The 20,764-nt window shown below is 42.3% G+C and overlaps 1 protein-coding gene across 8 annotated transcripts in view; it reads right to left on the reverse strand.

The window, feature by feature from the left end:
• Window positions 1–7,549: 7,549 nt before the first annotated feature.
• Window positions 7,550–20,764, reverse strand: part of CHCHD3 (coiled-coil-helix-coiled-coil-helix domain containing 3) — a 257,884-nt gene continuing 244,669 nt past the window's right edge. For 2 of the 8 annotated variants that reach the window (XM_032483360.1, XM_032483365.1), the window contains one exon: window positions 7,550–8,268. In XM_032483360.1, the coding sequence (XP_032339251.1) occupies window positions 8,245–8,268 (24 nt within the window). In that variant the 3' untranslated portion in view covers window positions 7,550–8,244. Of the gene's footprint in view, window positions 8,269–11,363; window positions 11,596–11,634; window positions 12,757–19,142; window positions 19,467–20,764 lie in introns of those variants that run through there. The other 6 variants (XM_032483357.1, XM_032483361.1, XM_032483358.1 and 3 more) reach the window with 5 other exon arrangements.

The raw sequence follows: 20,764 nt of genomic DNA on the forward strand, positions 1-20,764 counted from the left end.
TTTACATTCCCACCAACAGTGCACAAGGGTTCCCTTTCCTCCACATCCTCACCAACACTTGTTACCTGACCATAAGAGATCCGGCTCCCATTATCCTCAATACACTTATTTATTGGATCAGTGTCCTCTGTATAGAACCCCTTTCCCATTGCTAATGCCACCATTCTTCCCCCCACCAAGGCAGCCATCCTCCCATCACTCAGGCTCCAACACCATGAACTAACATGTCCTCGCCCTGCTCAGGCATCCCACTCTGGGCCACCATCATCCCTCCTCCTGCATGAAGGCCTACCTTGTGTGGTCCCACTTAATGGTTTTCTGGGCTTTAAGTTATTCAAGAAGGAAGAAAGGATGACACTCAGTTTTCAGTTATTACTAGTGAACATTAACTTGGGATACTCCTCATGGCTGATCAGAAAGTATAAGCCATCACTTGAGAATGACCTCCTCCTCTCACAACCAAATCCATTAGCCTGCCTGAATCTATGTTCATGAACTTGACCTTCCTTCCTGTCACAACAGACTGAACTGTCTCTGCTCTACACCTGAATCCTTCTTTTTGGCCTGCTCAAGGGCTTTTCACTTAATTTCTCCTTTCTGGTTATTTCTATTGGCATACAAAATGAGCTACAATATCTCCAATCTTAAAAAGAAACCTCCCAAGAACGTCTCATCTCCTCTACCTACTTCCCGCTCCTTCTCCCCTCTTAGCAAAACTACTCAAAAATGCTGCCTTTTCTTACTGTCTCCACTTCCCAAACCCACTCTTTCAACTCCATGTGATCAGGCTTTCATTCTCATCAGTCAACAAAACTGCTCAGCAAGTAGCCTTCATGTTCCTCAATCCACTGGCTAATCCTGTCTTCATCTTATTCAATTCACCAGCAGCATTCAACACAGCTGGTCATTCCCTTCTTGAAACACTTTCTTCTCTTGACCTCCAAGTTGACCTTGACCTTTCTTCTCTTGACCTCCCACCTCAACGGCTGTCCTCTCATTCCTCTTTGCTCCTCAAACCCCACTCCTCCCAAAAGCCGCAGAGCTAAGTCTTCAACCCTCTTCATTCTCCACATTCACTCGCTAGGTGAGTTCAGTCAGTGCCAAGGCTCTGCACAATCTTGACCGGGACGGCTCAGTATTCTAACGAGCCCTGGCACGCACCTAAAGGTCTACTGCACTTGTACTAGGAATTGCACTTTATATATTAAACCTGACATGATCAAATTTGAACCTGCTAGTACTGTGTCTCCAGCACAGTAAATGGTACCGCCATTCTGCTAGCTGCTTGAGGAAATCTTGGGGTTCTTACACTTTTCCTCACACCCACATCTAGTGCAATCGTCAGTCTTGCTGCGTCCACTTTTATCTATAGATGTCCTAAGTCTGATGACTCTTTCTCCACTGCTATCACCCTAGTCCAAGTCACCCCCTCCTACTTCATTAGGAAGCAACAATCTCCTAACATTCTCCCTGCTTCCTCTTTATCCATACGTCACATAATTCTTCACACAGCAGCAAGTGATCTTTTAAAAATGTAAATCAGATCAATTGGTGGCCCTGCATCAAACTCTGTTTTGTTTTGTTTTTTTTGTTTTGTTTTTTGCTTATCATGTTCAGCATAAAACTTAAATCCTTACCACGGACAAAGTCCACAGTGAAAAAGTCCTACCTGTCGCCCCTGCCTGCCTCACTGAACCCGTCTCCCATCGCTGTCTTTTTCACTCCACTCAAACCCCAAGGACTCCCTTGCTGTTCCCCTAACAAACCAAACTTGTTCTGCCTCAGGACCTTCGTGCTTACTGTTCCCCCAGCCTGGAATGCACTTCCCCAGATCTTCATACAAATGGTTCCCTCACTACAGTCAAGGATCCACCAAATGGCATTCCTTTCAGCTGTTTCCACCGCCCAGTCTAACAGAGCACACCCACCCTGAAGCCCTAGTCCCTCTCCCTGAACGACTCCTCGGCCCTCCTTAACACTGTGCATAACACTTACTACTTCCTCACAGTATCGTTTGAGCCCCCTCCCCACCACAAGAACATAAACTCCATAGGGTCAGGACCTCTGTCTTGTCTGTCACGTTGATCGCTATTCCCCTGACGCCCAGAACAGTGCCTGGGGCACAGGGGTAGGCTCTGCGGATTAGACGAGTTAATGTATGAATGACTCGGGCAAGGCCAGCGTGACAGGGCACAGTGGCCGAAAAGCGCATCTCCCAGGTGCAAGAAAATGCCACTGGCGCACTAAGGGGCACAAGCTGACCCACAAGGCGATGAACCAGCCGCTCCTACACGGAGGGCGGAGCTGAAGGGGTTACAAAAACTCAGGACAGCAACTTCTGATGTTCCTGAAACAGCAGTATCTTAATGGAGATTCATAACCCCTCTTCTGCTTCAATACAGTAACATCTAACTGCACTGATAAATTCATCTCCAGTTGAAGAAAAGCACCTTCTGCCTAGTTACTGAGATTTCCAAGTTCTGTGTTAAGTTCTGTGTGAGGGTAAGGAGTGTGGGCTCTTTTATTTTGGGTTCATACTTAAAACGTGACTGCTGCAAAGGCATTTTAAGAACACTGAGGTAACTCCAACTCCCAACAGCAGGTTAGCTGACATCCTGTCCACCCTCTGCTAAAGCAGTTTCCAGCTCTTGCTCTGCAGCCAGCCTTCCAAGCTTGAAATAAAATGACACTGCCTTTTCAACTCAGTGTTGAATAATATTTTCAATGACTTCATGGTCATGCTTCTGAGACCAGGGTGCACATTACCTTAGGGAGATGCAGAGCAAAGCTAAAATCTGCAGGCTGGCATTGCGTTTCTGGTTTGATGCTGACTGAGAAACATGGCCTGTGGCTGTGAAACGAAGAAAATGGTTTTTACCCTTGTCCCTTGAACTGCACAGGCAGCAGATAATAAGCAATTGTCCCCAGTCATCTGGCCCTCAACCCCTATTGTACATATTCTCCAGGGAGAGGGTGGGCACGGCTGAGGGCCCGGCAGCAGCCTGGCCAGTGGGCAGACCCAACAGAGAACGGCTGCAGGAGGCTCCCTAAATACAGACCACCTGGCGTCCTGCCCTGGCAGGCCACTCCCTACACCAGGATGAAGTCTAGGCAGGGAAGGCACAGCTAGAGCAGAGTGGTACCCAGCAACTTGGCCACTGACCTCTGGCTTCCGTATTTGCATTTAAAAGCTATTATGGAAATGTAATTTACTTTGAAGGATTATATTCAAAGCAGACTGCCTCTCAGCAAAGTGACAGTGGCCACAGCCCAGTAAGGATCCTTCCAGGAGAGGTAGAGACTACGGACTGGGACAGAGAGGTGAGGGAAGTCAAGCTTTTCTGCATGGGAAGATCTTTGAAGTGCGTGGAGGCCTCTCCTAATCAAACTCACTTCAAGAGGTTTGAAGCATTTCATTAAATTGAAGCACAGCTGTTTTTCATATTAGAGTTGACTTGGTTTGAGGGAGTTTCAGGGACCAAACTTGATAGATTCAATTTTCAGTTTCCAACTTCCTTAACTGAAAGTCATAAATACGGTGACCACATTTCCTGAATCCAAATTAGGCTGAACACTGGGCTCTTCCCCAAAATATAGGGCAGCTGTTATGGTCGAGAGAAGGTGGAGGGTCTATTCGGAGGTCAAGACAACTGTAAGAAAAGTGGAAGACACTTGATTTGGATGATGACTTTTGCTTTCTCCCCTGAAGCAATTAACCTTTTTCTGTAGGGCTTCTGCCAGCAGTGCTGAGGCTGGAGGCACAGGGGAGAGAGAGAGAACACTGCACATGAAATATACAATTTCATCATCTTCATTCAAACATCAGCCTGGAAGTAGGAGAATTAGGTGGTTGGCTGTCTTCCTCCCAAACCTAGGACCCAGTGACTTTGGGCTTTGGAAAGTAATGGAATTGAAAGTTCCTGAAGCTCTCTGGTACTTAGGTCCAAATTCTTAAGTGTTAGGGACCCTGTCCAAAGAGTGAGGGGATCTCATTCCGGGTACGGGAGACCAAGTCCACTTTGTCTTTGGTGCTTATCAAGTCAATCCACCATCACTGCTCTCCAAGGTACATTCGAGCAAGAGCGAACCTCCTCGATATGCAAAGGCAGCCTTGAAGTTTCCCGCCTCACTGAACCTGAAAAAATCACTGACTGCTCCCATCTCCCTGGGCCATGAGCAGGCTGGGGGTGACAGTGAGTGGATATAGCTTTAGATCATCTAAATTGAAAAAAGTAAAAATCACTTCTCTGCTCAAATTACAGTGGATTCTGAATGACGGAAGCTAGAGAATGAAAAGGACTTCATGGGGATAATGTCCAGCCCTTCTCTCACACAGCCTTGATCTCCAGGAGCTAGTATTCTGTCTTCTGAATAGTAAGTCCCTTTAATTCCCTTTACATAGTTTCAGTCACTGTTGGCACCTCCGACACTAAGTAGGTCAAGGGAAGGAGACAGTGAAAACTGAAAACCATAACATTCTGCATTCTCTTACAGATTCAGCAGGACAAGAGGCTTAAACAAATATTCCATATACATTTAAAAATAAACTGTGGAATTGAGTTAACCAGCATATGTACTGTTCAGACTAATGCAGGTAGCAGAGCGTTGGCACCATGGTCTCCTGTCCTGGGGGGGGGGGCGGGGATTGGATCATGGGTCTCATGGGCACAAACTGGCTACAAGTCCTGGGGAGACATCAAAGGATGGACATAGCCTGCCCACTCGGTAAATTCTCTGGGGGAAGGGACAGGAAACCATTTTTTTCTAATGAGGAACATAAACTATAGGGAAAATACAAAGGTCACAGAGAATTAAATACATATTTAGTTTTTTTTTCACAGAACTTAAAAAGTTCCATTGACCAGGTTTATAAATTAAGAACTACAAATATGAGAAACCACTAAATGATAAGAAGTACTAAATATATATAAGAACTAGGCGGCTGGGGAAGGGAAGGAAGTATCAACAATCACTTGCTGTAATGCAGAAGAGCCACAGCGGGCCACCGGGCAGAGAGAAACCTGAGGAGGCACGGCTTGCTCCAAGAGGCAACAGAGCAGAACTCAGAGCAAGAGCCCAGGATTCTACACCCAAGATAAAGCCATATTATTATGTCTCAGGAGGCGCGCCTGAAAGGCCAAGAAGGGTGAGAAAAGTTTAAACACACAGAAGAGGCTAGAGGCAGCGATAAAGATGGAGAACTGAGGGGGGAACATGAGAAATGGATGAAAACCTGGGGGAGCAGTGAGAGAGAAAATGAACATTAACTCACTCATTCAAAGCAGGAGCTTTTCAAGAATTGAAACTTGAAACAGAATCATCACAGTTAGTTACTACAGCTCTTTCAATTGTTCAACTACTCTAGTTCTTAATCTTCAAAGGGTCAGCGCCTACAGCTCACGGAAATGGGGGAAAGAATTAGCCTGGGGGCTTCTGGCAGAAGCAATTACACCTGTCGGCTGAAAGACCCAGCTCAGAACCACAGGTTCCCAACTCCTAAGCCAGAGAGGCTGAGGACATCTGGCCACTTGTTCAGTTTGAAGCAAAAGAGCGGCAGCTCAGAGCCGCTGTAGAGAGGAGTCTCACTGGTTGACTGGCAGGCCACAAGTACCTGGCTTTTAGCAGTTCACATTTGCTGCTAATAATGTTTAGTCAATTTTTCAAACCACTGCACATTGGCACATTTTCTGCAGTAAGTTACTGACTTTTCAAAGGGAGGACTTTGTGATTTGACCGTTATCTTCTAGAAGTTCACTAGACATTAGTTAAGCGTGGTAACATCTGACCAGCTTTCAAGATACCTTATTCTTCTTGGCTTCATGAGCTAAACTATTGTGGTTCAAGGTGTGTTCTACTTAATGGAGATACTGATTGTTATGTGTCACTCCCATGAGCCTCATACAGTTCACATCATTCTCTTCAAGCAATCATCCTGAGGTGACCCAGGCAGAGCCGTGATGCAATTAACAGGGAGGTCTCCGAGGTTCAGGAAAAGGCATCGTTTCAGCCTTTTATTTCTCCAAAAGTGCAGTCCTTCCCCTTTGTACACAATGTGTTTACCAGAATGAGAAGTTAATAACCAGTGCTGAGAGAGAGATGTCCTGACAGACCACCTTCCGTTTTCATGGATTTAACCAGCTCTAAATGCCTGACTCTTCAGTGCTGTATTTCCCTGCCAGCAACAAGACTGGCAGCCTGGGATGTGCCACGTTCTTGGCTCTAAATTGCAAAACAAAACAGTATAGGAGGGAATTTGTGAGTTAGCTGATTTGCAAACACGACGGCAAGTCACCGTGTACGCATTTGTTTCTGTGTCCCTATTATTTCTCCCAGGCAGTTACCTGGATGCCTTCCTGACAACGCCAAGACAAGCTGCTCCTCAAGTTACCAATGCTTCCTTCACTCACACCGAAATGAATGCAGCTTATTTTGCATCACTTAAACAAAAACAAAAAACTTTCACAAAACAGAACCACAGAGCCGCTCAGTAATTACGGTAGGAGTGTCCCCAACGTCATTCAGAATCAGCATCAGGTTTACAGGTGTGTCCTCAACTATCCACAGAGATGCCATTCAAATGGGGATTTCAAACGTGGCATAAGAAGCCACACTTACATTAAAGGGGGCTGGCTGAAATTTCCCAACACAAGTTAACATTCCTTCAACTTCCCTAAGTAAAAAGTAGGTGGACTTTTTTCCACGCCCCCAACTCCAAATACCAGTTTATTGAATAATCCAACAAGCCTGACCAAATGTGTGTGGAAAGCATCTGTGCTCTTCACCATAAGCCTACAAGGCAGGTTCTTGCATTTCCCCTTGATTTACAGTTGAGGAATCTGAGGCTTAGCATGGTGGGGTGACTTAATTAGGTCCCACAGCTGGGCGGGAGCAGAGTCGCAATCTGAACACAGATGCACCTTATTCCAGAGCCTGAATTCTTAATTATTTTGCTAAATTATCTCCTGTAACGATAAAAATGAAATAAAAATTCTACACGACAAAAGATGTTTAGATGGCATCACAGAGCACTGGTGTTCTTTTCTTTCTCTCTTTCCCGGGAAGATCTTTCCATTCAGTGTGACTACTCATTTCCAAGTAACTTCCAGTGTTGAAGCACCAATCCTCCAGTAGAAAAGTGAGAATTATCATCAGGAAGTTTTGATGAAATTGGAGAGAGAAAAAAAAGCTATTAATTTTTTTTTTCCCTTTTAACATTTTCCTATATCGCAGGGTCAGAAGTTCCTAACCAAGGTTATCTAGTCTAGCTCTTGCCCCAGGCAGGATGACTGCAATCATTCCAAAGAAAGGAAGGTTCATGCAATTTGTAAAGATCTTCCTGAATCCTACAAGTTTTAAGTATCTCTTGCCTGTCTAAGGTTCTGCAAAGCATGTTGGAGTTTTGTAGAGGAAACGTACCACACAAATACAAATTAATAATGGTATAAATTAACGCAATTTCCATAAGTGTAACCATCTAATCCGGCTAAATAAACAGATCGATCGATCGATCAATCAATCAATCAATAATACGAGAGGCCCCAGACCACAATGCCAGTCTTCGTCAGAAAATATATTTATTATTGATAGTGAGTGAAGTAAAGATGTCAGTATTCATGATAGAGATGTCGCAGAAGCCAAGGTTTCCTTCATGTTGATAAAAGATGCCTATTTCACTTGTAATCAGAAACATTATTCCAGTAAAAGAGGTACATTTTCTTTCCTTTTTGTTTTCTTACATGATCACCATAAGTTAAAATAAAGTAGCTCTTACACAGACACAGAGAAAGAAAAAGAGGAACCTAACATGACAACAGCCTAGCCAATTCCGCCCAGCACTGCTGCCTGAGAAGGAGGGTTTTGGCTTCTCTTCTTCCCACACTGATGATCTCTGCCCTCGATCCCAACCCCCAGCTTTGCTGGAGTGAAGGTTCACCAAATGGCAGCACTTGGTTAGAGGAGGAAGCGGAATCGAAAGTACAAAAGGTGGAGAGGGCTGCCTTTCTTTTTAATCATCATAAATGGGCTTTATTAACTCTGCAGCACGTCCTTGATGGCTGATTCCTGATCTAGGCCCTGGCTTTTCAAACTGTTGCCGATCAAACTGTGATATGCTTCTGCTGACTCTGCTCTCTGATGCTTCTCTTCAACGGTCTTCTCTTTAAATGGGTTACTTTCTTACTAGGAAAAAAAAATGTTCCATCTCTGGAATTAACGTAGAAGTTTTGCTTGTTCTAAAAGTTGACTTTATCCTCCCTTCTCAAGCATGCTCTGCAAGAAAAATAAAAAACGTTAAGATTCACCACCAGAAGGAGACCAAAAAATGGCAGTAACAATTTAGTAATATTTGTAATGCTTTTCAAAGACCTACTTCAAAAACACATAGAGACGTATTCTTCCAGGTCTCGAAATATGACTCCTTTTAATGAGGATCATTGTTTAAGCATGTAAATCTCCAAACGACCCCGCAGCCCACCCTAAGGGTGAACATGGCCTGGACTGTGGGAGTGATGGCAGTGGTGGGGGTTGTGTGTGTGTGTATGTGTATAGGGGTGGAGTATGTGTGTGCGATCTCACTACCCTGGACAAGTGGAAATGTATGGGAGCATTTCTGGTGGCACAGGGACTGGGGGAAAGCTTTGGCCAAGAGGGAAGGGGTGGGGATGGAGTGTGATGAAGAAGGAATCTGTCAAGTGAAGACAAGATCCTCTCTCTGAAACTGCTGCTCACTCTAGGCAGAATGAAGATGCACGTGAAATCATAATGCTGGGCAGAGCTACACGGATAAGTACCTAGTCCCAAATTACAAATATGGCTCCTACATTTTATTTCATTATTTATGTTGGTGGGGGTGAGGAGTGGCAGACAGGAAGAACTTTTTTTTCCAGTTTTATTGAGAAATGATTGACATACAGCACTAAAAGTTTTAAGGTATACAGCATGATGGTGTGATTTACATACATTCTGAAAACGATTACAATAGGTTTAGTTAGCATCCATCGTCTCATATAGTCACAATAAAAAGAAAAAAATTATCCTTGTATTGCAAACTCTTGATATCTCTTAACTTTCCTATATTGTAACACAGTGTTAACAAAAGTCATCATGTTGTATATTACATCTCTGGTATTTACCTTGTAACTGGAAGTTGGTACCTTTTGACCTCCTTCCTCCAATTCCCCCCCACACACCCCCTCCTTGTAACCACAAAAGCTTCTCTCTCTATAAAAGCTTGGTGTTTGTTTTTAGATTCCACATACAAGTAAGATCATACAGTATTTCTGTCTGATTTATTTCACTTAGCATAATGTCCTCAAGGTTCACCCATATTATAGCAAAGGGTAAGATTTCCTTGTTTATTTTAATGGCCACGCAATAGTCCACTGTATATATATATATATATATATATATATATATATATATATATGTGTGTGTGTGTGTGTGTATATATATATATGTGTATATATATATATGTGTGTGTGTGTATATACACCACACTTCTTTATCCATTCATCCATTGATAGACATAAGTTGGTTCCATGTTTCGGCTACTGTGAACAATGCTGCTATGAACATGGGAGTGCAGGTGTATTTCTGAGTTAGTGTTTTTGTTTCCTTTGGATATATTCCCAGAAGCAGAAATGCTGGATCATATAATAGTTCTATTTTTAATTTTTTAAGGAACCTTTATACTGTGTTCCATAGTTGTTACACCAATTTGCAACCACACCAACAGTGCAGAAGGGTTCCCTTTTCTCCACGTCTACGTCAGAATTTCTTATCTCCTGTCTCTTTGATGATGGCCATTCTAACCGGCATGGGGTGATAGCTCATTGCTGTGGTTTTAATTTGTATTTCTCTAATGACTAGTGACATTGAGCATATTTTCATACACCTGTTGGCCAAACATCTTTGTTTGAAAAACGTCTATTTAGGTCCTTTTTTTTTTTTTTTTTTTTTTGCTATTGAGTTGTATGAGTTCCTCATATATTTTGGATATTAATTCCTCATCAGATACATGGTTTGTAAATATTTTTTCCCATTCTGCAGGTTGTCTTTTCACTTTGTTGATGGTTTCTTTTGCTGTGCAGAAGCTTTTTAGTTCTATGTAGTCTCACTTATTTTTTATTTTTTTCCTTATATTTTAGGTATGATTTGCAAAAAATAATTATGAAGACTCCTGTCAAGAAGCTTTCTTCCCCCATGTTTTCTTCAATGAGTTTCATCGTTTCAGGTCTTATATTTAAGACTTTAATCCATTTTGAATTAGTTTTTGTGAAAGGTATATGATAAAGGTCTAGTTTTATTCTTTGACATGTGAATATCCAATTTTGCCACCACCATTTACAGATGAGACAATCTTTTTTTCATTGAGTATTCTTAGCTCCCTTGTCAAATATCAGTTGACTGTATATGTTTAGGTTTATTTCTGGGCTCTTGATTTTGTTTCATTGGTCAGTATGTCTGTTTCAATACCAGTACTACAGTTTTAATTACTATAGCTCTATAGTATAGTGTGAGTTCAGGAAGTGTGATGCCTCCTGCTTTGTTATTCTTTTTCAGGATTTCTTTAGCTACTCGGGGTCTTTTGTGGTTCCAAAATTTTAGGAGTGCTTTTTCTACTTCTTATTAAAAAAAACAAACAGTGGAATCTTGACAGGGATTGCACTGAATCTATAGATGGCATTTGGCAATACTGACATTTTAACAATAATAATTCTTCCAATCCATGAACATGGGATACCCTTCTATTTACTCATAATTTCTTTGTTTCATCAATGTCTTGCAGCTTTCAAAGTAGAGATCTTTGGCATCCTTGGTTAAATTTATTCCTAAGAATTTTATTGTTTTTGATGTGATTGTAAATGGGATCAACTTCTTTTTCAGAAAATTCATTGTTAGTGTACAGAAACACTACTGATTTTTTTGTATGTGAATTTTATATCCTGCAACTTTACTGAATTTGTTGATCAGTTCTAACAGTATTTTGGTTGAGTTTTTGGGATTTTCTATATTTAAAATTCTATATATAAAATATATAAGAATTCTTAACTATCAGATCAAACCTCTGACTAGCTGAGGCAGATGATATACTGTCTCCATTTTTATGAATCTTTAAGAAAACAAAAGTGATCCTTTCCCCTTTAGTTTTGAAATTAGGAAGAAGAGGCGAGGTCAGGCCCAAGAAGCCTCTAATTTGTTCATGTCTTCTTCTTTCCAACCACTTACTCACCCAGCTCTTATCTGAGCTCCTACTAGGTACTCACTGTACTTAGTTAGGTGATATGGGGAAACCAATAACATGCTCACAGAAAATTAAGGCATAAGACAAGGTGATAATTTGCTATTTAAAAAACTGTATTTGCTAGATATACATTAAAATTTTATTTTACTGAATAGGTAATACATGCACACAGCATACAATTCAAGAACAATAAAAGAATATATAGGACGAAGCAATTTTTTCTCTTCTTCCTCTTTCCTAATTTGTGTACTCTTTCAGAGAAAGTATTCACAAGTGGAGTGGTGCTGCCCATTTCAGAAAAGGATAACTCTCTGCAGCTGGAGTGATCAGGTAAGGCTCCTCAGATGATCTTTCTGCATAGATAGAATACAAACAGAAGGATCTGGGGAGGGGGAGTGAGCATGGGAAGCACTGGTGAAGATTCAGAGGTGGAAACAAGCCCAGTAAGTGTGGGATGAAGAATGGAGAGAGACAGGCCTAGCTAGAGGAAAGGGTAGGCACTCAGGAGGTACTAAGGAAAAGAGTATAAAAAGGGCCCAGAGTGGATTTCAGGCTGAGATACTTCCTTGTTGGCCACAGAAAAAACCTGGGAATCCAACAAATGTCTTTAATAGGAGAATGTCATTTGGGAAAGTTACCCTGACATCCTTAGCATGATGGATCCAATGGAGGAGAGTCTGGAGTCAGGAAGACCAGGGAGGAGGCAGATTAGAAACCAAGTAAGAATGGGAACAAGAAATAGAGCCATAAAAAGACAAGGGAAGAAAAAAAGGGATAATGAGATCTAAGGTAGGGTGGGTCCTCAGTGACAGAGAGAATGGGGGTGTGACTAAGAAAAACAGGGAAATCAGGGGAGGAGCCACTTCCTCCTGGAAGTGAGTAAGATGACTGAAATTCTAGGTTTGGGAGACTAGGATGATGATGAGACATTCCAGATGGAAATGTCTAGAAGGAAGTTGCAGACTTGGGAAAGAGGTCAAAGGTCTTTAGAGATAAAGATTTAAGGTCAAAGATAAAGAAAAGAGACTGGAATAAAGGGCAGAAAAGGGGAAGGACAAATAAGCAAATTGGGTCACAGAAGCACAGGATGGATAGCTTATCCTAAAGATTATCCTAAAGTATCCACGATAATAGGCTTCTACAAGTCTAATGTCCATAGGGCACAAGAGAAGAACAGATATAAAAGGAGACAAACTAGCTTGGAGAGAATGCACACTGAAATGGTCAGAAAAGATGACAATGCAGTTAAGGAGGAAGTAAATCAGAAAAGCTAGATGTATCTAGAGAAAACAAGAGACAAAGCAGATTAAGCGGAAGACTCCACTCAGCACAGAGCTGTCTCATAGAACTAAAACCGGAATGTGAGGCTCCTCTGAAACCTATCATTTATATGAGCTCTGCATTTGTTGGAAAACTTAAAAACCAAGCACTTACCATGTAAGAGTCAGACCAGGCAATGCCACAGTGTCATTTATCCTCACACCTTGTGACTTGATCTGTGAAAGTCTCTCCAACTACACAGATGGAAAGCTCTATAAACTCCAGATACACAGACAACCTTGCCACAACATTACTTATTAACACAAAACAGAAGCCAGTATAAAGCAGATCTACAATGAGCCCACATAAAGGTATTTAATTACTAAAGACAATGATCACTTTGTGAGTGATGCCACTTTGTGGGTTACATACTCACTACTTTCTTCAACATACCAATGGGAACTTTAAGCTGTTACCTGTCTGGTCAAAACAACACAGCTGTGCCTTACTCTATAATTTGGGTCTTATAGTTTAGCAACAGCTGTGTGACAACGTACCTCCTTTCAAATGTTGCAAAATTATTCACAGTGACCACAACATAATTAAAAGCAACAGTTAAAGTGTTTACAAGAGTCTATGGAATCTTTTTACTATTCATCTCCCTGTAACCCCCAACCAAATACAGAAGGGTAATTTTTCACCCAGGACATGTAATGCTAAGAATGTCGGACTCTTAAGAGAGGTGAGCTGGGCCCTGGCTGATTTGAAGATCGGTGGGCCAGTCTAACATGAAGACACTAAAAGAACACTTTTAAACAAATATTAAATACAGAGAAGTAACCACATTCACAAAATACCTTGGTACGTGTATTAAAAATCACATCCTCAAAGAGAGCATGGCAGTTCACCTGATTCACAGGTGACTCCCTAAAGATACAAGGGACAAGGCTGTGTCTTCCAGGGCTGCTCTACACACATGTGGTCAAACTGCACTCAGCTGCCACCAGTGGGTGGCAGAGAGGTACAAAATTAAATTTCTGTCAGAGATATTAACAAATACAACATCAAGTTGAAATTTTAAAAAAATGAATAAACTGTCAAAACATATTGTGTTTTTAGTATATCACAACTATGCCATAAAAGCTCCTAAAACCCAGATCCAAGGACCTTTCGCTGGAGGGACCCTGAGGCCGGGAAGGGTCTGTATCGGTCAGCAGCCACCTATAGGTTCTCCTACCATCCCTGTATTGGTTTTGTAAGTAGCTGCTGTTGGGCTGAATTTCAATACTGCATAAATTTAACACTGCATAAATTAACATAGGAAATTCCCCAAAGAATGAGGGAGATTTGCAAGTTATAAAAAATTGCTTCCTTCATTTAAGAAACTGCTAACACTTGATCTTAATGTGGAGAAAGAAATTCCTTGCATTTGCTCATCATTCACCTACTGGGGCTGCAGAAACACCTCTTATAAACAGCTGGCTAAAGTACCAAAAGGACAGAATGGTTCAGGCACCCACACTGCTCTTTTCCCAAGCCTCTCTCTGATTCCAGCCACTGAGGAAGGAAGGACTGGCATCCTGCACTGTCAGACAGGAGCCGTGCCCCAGGGACCAGAGACCATGTGTCATTTCCATTGGTTGAGACCATCTTAACTGTTTTCCTCAAATATTTTTGTTACACAGTTATGTCATCAATTGATTTTTGAACTATAGCTTTCTTGGAGGGGTTGACTATCAGAGCAGGGTGTCAGCTACTGGCTGTCTCAGTAAGTAGAAGAGAAATTATGGCAACCCTAGGTTGCTCACAACCATCATGAAGAGAATAAAAAGTGTTCTTTGTCTTTTATTAAAAAGACAGATACCGCTCAGAGTGCTTGTCTCTGTCTGAGCTCACCAAGTACCTCACCAAGATTCCAAAAGACATAGTAAAGCTGGGTATGGAAGGAAGGCTTACAGGGGAAAGGTTTATGGGGGAAAACTAAAATGGAAATGTACCCTGGACACACCCGAGCTCTCACTAAGGGGGACAGGAAAAGCGGGCAGTGGAAGACAGAGCTCTGAGGAAGAACAGGGAGTGGAAGAGACAGAAGGAGAAGACTGTAAGTAAGAAGGGAAAGTAATCAATAAATTCAATTTATGAGAAGCATAAAGCACGCGCTGCACCAAGCACAACTCATGGGCACCTGAAAATCTGATTAGCAAACTTGTTTTTGTATTCAGTGTTGGTCTCTTTCCCCCACAGCTAGTACTGGTCTTTATTCTTCCTGCTTTGAAGGAAACACAGGTTAACTTCTTAATGCCTGGGTCTAGTTTCATCTCTTATGACAAATGCTCTGTGTAACATTCAAATTAACTTACAAGTAATTAACTATCTACACAACTTGCTGTAATAACAGACAAAACACTAGCATATTGCACTTCTAACTCTTAAAGGGTAAGCACTAGAAAAGATGTGCCTATTAAGAAAAATGAAAGTCTATTACCATGGTAATATTTCTTCTACTAAATCCAGATTTTGAAAAGAGAGAAACTGCCATAAAGCAACTATTCCTCTCAGAAAGTAGTTTAGAAAAGACTTCCTATGATGGAAGAGGCTGGGGTAACAAACCCAAACTCTGGAATTTAGTTTGCTTATATGTGACTCCAAATACGAAGGGCAGCCCCAGGGAGGATGGGAGAGCTGTTCTGGACACCTGTGAGTCCTCCTGAGGAGGGATGAGCAGCCCAGCCAGGCAATTAATAACTGTCATTAGGTGGTAATGAAAAAGAAGCTTTTCGGACACAATAAAAACAGGCTCCTGTAAGTCACAGAAAATTAACTTCCTTGATTTATCTTTGTGCTCCCTGAAGGTGGGCATCTGTGTCTATGAGAAGCAACCGAAAGAGAGGGGCCTCTGATGTGGGTCAGAGGAGGGGAGCAGGGTGACTGGGAGGGTCTAGTCACAACAGTGAGCTGGTCAGGGTGTTACCTTGGCTGCTGCCTCTCTCTTCCCTCCTGGGAAAACCTGGTGTGGTTCCTCCTCTGGGAGCACCCACAGTTTCAATGGGGGAAAGAGGAGAAGAGAAGAGAACTTCTTTGTCAGAGGCTCCTCCTCTATGTCCAAGACATCTTCTGATTTGTTCCTGAGGCTGAGAAAGGGACTAGTTCATCTGATCAGACCTCTGCAGATGACTCAGACCCGGCAGGCCGTGACCCTGCAGGGGCAGCTCCTCACCTGCAGAAAGCAGGTATCAGAGACTCTGAGAGGTTGAGGACTTCCCCTGCAGTTCAGGCCAATGCACTCTAGAGCTGTGGTTCTCAGACTCTGCGGACAGGGTTACATGGGGAATTTGTTGGAAGTTCAGATGTTGGGTCCCACCCACCTCAGACCTTCTGAGGATGGGCCAGGCATGTTCTTTTTAAATAAACTTCCCAGGTGATTCTGATCACCCATATGTGGGATCTGATGTTACAGGGAGGAGCGTACTGGGTTTGGCATCAGACTCTTCTGGTCTGGACTCCGCCTCACCAGCAGATCACTGAAATTCTTCTAGATGCTAATTTTTCCAAGAGAAAAGATGTGATTAGGTTACATGATCTCACCGTTTTTCTAACTCTAACAACTTCTGAGTCTACTCAAACATTTGCACGTAATTTACAGTTCATCTGAGAACAATGATCAAATACAGCTCGCTCTGGCACTAAGTTTTTCTTTGAAAAATTCTGATTTCTAAAGTGACAGCTACTACTATGTTTTCAGGTGCTCTTCATACTCAGTAACAGGTATGTATTTGAGCCCTGATCGAACATAAATCCAAGTATTAGGGGAGAGAAAATACACTGTCCTCAAGAATGCTGACATGTTCTGCCATGGCAAAATCCTCCGCAGGCACTGACCTCAACGCCTTCTATCTCAGAGGTTAACCATGGACCAGAGGCATCATTTACTTTGTTGAAATGAAAAATCGGGTACACTAGTCTTAGGGTGGAGACACCTCATATTAGGATCTGGCCTCACTTATCAGGGTCTTGACCCCATGTTCCCCACTATAGTTGAGTAACGTCTTGATCTCCTCCAGGAGAGCAGCAGAAAGCATACAGGCCTAAATGGAGGATGTCACTTGTAAGACATCCTGATTTTGGTCCTTCCTTTAGCTGAGCAGCTCACCTGGTTCCACTGCCCACCTGTTGATTTAAACCTCTGCTATGGTTTATCGACTCCTGCCTGGCCTCCGTCATCTGATTCCAGCCTCCACCCTCCACTCTGTCCCCTGGGCATCTCCTGGGTCCGGCCCTTACTTTCAGTGCTAGTCTTTCCTTGGCTCTTCTGATCCAGCTTCCTGCTTTGTCCACAGCCCACAGGGTGAAAGCCATTGCAGGAGAGTGGCCCAGGGCTGGCTGAGGGAGACTGCTGCACTTCCTAATGCAGTTTACTAGCCGGGAGGCTGCATTCTGCCAGGCAGCGCTAAGACAGACACTGTTCACTTCACTGACTTTGGAGAAATTGTGAGACTGCTCTCACCCCTCCCAGTTGATTCTGTCACCTTGGCTTCCCCAGGGCTGTCAGGAGCACGAGCTTCAGGGAAAGACTGTGGAACAGGCAGACCAATCAGAAGTGCAGCTGTTCTTCCAGAGTGAAAGCTTAAGGCTGACAGCAAAATCTAAGAGGCAGAGGCACAAATCCTGAAAGTCCCCAAAGCAGGGATGCTCCTTGTGCCAAACAGCCCATGTAAAAAAGTTGAAATCCTTAATTTACTAAAGAAGAAATGGAAGCCCAGGTCACCATGACCAGATCAGAACGTCAGCAACCATTTCCCACACACTCTCCTCTCCAGTGAACACAGAATGTTCAAGAGACCAGCCAGCTTCAGAGCTGGGGAAAGAGCTGAAATGCTTAGAGTTGCTACCTGCTAAGCAGCTGGATTCTGCAGGTATACTGAGGGGCAGCGGGGCGTCCCAAGGAGCAGGGGCAGTGCAGATCTGGGAGCAAGCCCTTTCTACACACCTTCCTTTTATTAAGAGAACTTGAGCACTTTGGTCCACTAGTGGGTCAACACTACGGGCTTCTCATTTCCCCCTCCCTTCCTTCTCCTGTAAGGTAGGCGAAGCAAGACTGAATGGGAATCAGGTTTCAATGGTAAGAACAGGTAATTTAATCTTGGGAGTTTATAGAAAGCTATGAGGCTAAGCAGATATGAGGAATAAAAGACATGGAAATCTATCAACTGATGTCCTCCTAATTTTTAAAATGCTGTATCTCTATAATCTCATATAGCTAGCCAATAGCTTTTAAGTCTTAGAAGTAATAACAGCAATTTAATTTCTCTTTACCATTATGAAGAACATCTAACTTAATATACTAGAAGTAACAGTCTAAATGTCTCATGTTGACCTGTGAGGAATTGTTTAAGACTAGCTGAAGAAAGATTGATGTGAATAAAGTGGATGAGTAAGAAATGAAAAGTAAGGCTAAGGAATATCCGGAAATTTTCCTATCAGTAAAATCTATTAGTCTACAGGACAATGCCCCAAGGGAACCAGTAAAAGCCCCGGCTTATGAGTCATTTAGAAGTGGAGTGGACTTGGCTACTGAAATTACTCCAAGGGGAAAACTCGCACTACGCCGGAAATGGACAACACAACCTAATGGGCTGTTGCTGTGTTTACTATTTTAGCATGTCCAGCTTGTTCTTTGCATTTAACAAGGAAACCTAAGAAGAGGGGTGTTGACTGGTCAGGAACTGTTATAATAAATGATCAGGATCACGTGTGCTGAAGTTTCTTTCTAACAACAGGGGCAGAGTTGGGGTCACAAAGTTAGACTAACTTCACAAAAAGAGAAAGGAAAAGGTGGTGTTCGCGGCAAAGAGACCACTCATGAAACATTGGCAAAACCGTGCCAGCCAGTCTGACGTGGTCTTGAACGGGGGCCTTGCTAAGTGGCACCTCTGCTCATGCCCTTCCTAATCCCACTCCACTATTTGCTACTTTCAGCCTCAATCACTACTTCATGTGATTTTCAAGTTTTTTCCCTTTGCTTCACAATTATCGTTCACATTTTCCCTCATTGCCTTCTATCTGTATTAGCGGAAAATGGGTGTTTCTTCACACACCTAACTCAAAAACCAAACACTACGTTTAAATTTGTTGTTCTTATGGCAAGGTATATCTCGGTCTAGCTGTTAAATTTACCATCATGACTTCCCTGGGTTTCAATTCTCTCAACTGTAAAATGGTGAAAATAAAACCATCTCTATTTACATCTCAGGTTGTCATGAAAAACAAGCAAGAGATTGGATGTGAAATGACCTTGAACTCAAAAGCACTATATAGAAATACAAGGTGTTACTACTGTTTCTTGGTTATTGCCCATTTCAGTGTTGCCCATTTTAGGTTTAAAAGGTTTTTGTGGATGTATCTTTTTAATACTGCCTGGTGTTATACACTCTAAGTCTAATACTTGAATATAAGAGTTGTGAAAACAATAGGCACCTGAAACATACTCACTGAAAATAATATTAAACTATATTGCAGATGGGGGTGGACAGGAGGAAGAGGGCCCCTTTAGAATGACTAGTAATAATTTGAGATTTCTGGCCGATTTGTTTAAGTTGGTTTCAGCATGGAATAATACCACTGAGGACAGAAGGAAAAAAACTTCAGACTTATTGAATACTTTATAGAAATGGAATTGGCACAACACTGTAGATTACATCACCTCATTTCACGGAGGATTAAAATCAAGGCCCAAGGTCACAGAGCCAGTAAAAAGTAGGGCCTGGACACAAACTTGGACTTGCCCGATTCAAATTCTACTGCATATTTGACTTTGTCACAAGTTAACTCTGTTTTATTCTATAAATGTACGCTGTTGACCTCATGGGGCTACATGTAGACAGTTGAACACAAACTAGACAATCAGGATGCAGTCAATACTCCAGACACCACTGCAGCTGCTGCTTCAGTAATGTTACAAATCACACTGTGGACAAGAGCAGTTATATTACAAGACATCAGTGATGACACATACACTTTGTCACCAACATTCTGTGCAACGACCACCACCCCCACCTCAGTATGGCATTAATATCAAGCTAGAAAAATCCATGCGTCCAACTTACAGGTTCCACATGCTTCAGTCAGTATTAAAACTGAAGGCTGGAGAATGTAAGGAGCACATCAGAAGCTGTTATTTGACAAATAAAATTTACTAACTTAACATTAGTAACATTACTTTTACCAAAGACCTTAAAAGAAAGGAACCACTGGCTACTTCTGAGAGTTATACATGTGCTGCTATAAAGAGACAGAAAAGAGCCTCAAGCCGCAACGCTTCTAAAGACAACACAGGTTTTAGTAAGTCTTGATTGTATTTTTCATACTAGTGTTACTGGTATTTTCCAGCTATCTAGACAATACCAACCCTCCCAACAGATATTTACAGAGAGTTAGAAATTTACACTGAGCTGCATTATTATAACTACAGCAAATTAGACTGCAGGAAGGCATGCTGTGTAACTTGAACACTAGATTTAGTTGGGTTAGAAGGTCAACTCTAGGGAGTTTATCAGCATAAAGAACCACGGTTTCCAACAATTTCCATCTCTCAGAGCAACCTATAACCAACTGTTAAATCAGTTAAGTGATAGGCAATTATGTGACCTGCCAGAACAGATAATTTCCTTCAGGGTTTATCATTAGCTTTCTAAAGTACATAAATTAGAGAAAACACACATCCTGTGACCATCATGTTATTCTGATATGAAAGTTCCTGAGAAGAATATGAAGATAGGAGACAGACGTGATGGAAACTGTTTCCTAAATCCATCTCTGGCCTCTCTTGCCCTGCTCAACTGAGTGGACTCTACAGACTGGTAGAAGACTGAATGGTGCTTGCATGATGGGTTTTTGTTTTAGTTTTATGTTTGTCTTTTGTTTTTTAAAACCAGCCTTTCTTTCTACATGACTACAACCTGTTGATGGTTCCAAAGCTGCTGACCAGAAATATGTGGCAATGACCTTGAGGGCGCAATTACAAAATAGAGGACAAAAGTTCACAGCAACTGGAAAAGGTGTTATTTCAGGTAGAATCTTCCCCACCACCACCATCCCCTGCAAGTAAATGAGTCAAAGAGAAGGAGTCTGCAGACTCTTCCTACAACCACCCGGATGAAAGTTGACCAGACCTAACCAACTCGTGACAGCAATTCTTGATGATGATGACTAGTTTGGTTTATAAGGCTTTTCCACACACATTAGCCTCCTGAGTTCTCACCAGTG

The sequence above is a fragment of the Camelus ferus genome, chromosome 7 (assembly GCF_009834535.1).
Source record: "Camelus ferus isolate YT-003-E chromosome 7, BCGSAC_Cfer_1.0, whole genome shotgun sequence".
NCBI lineage: Eukaryota > Metazoa > Chordata > Mammalia > Artiodactyla > Camelidae > Camelus > Camelus ferus.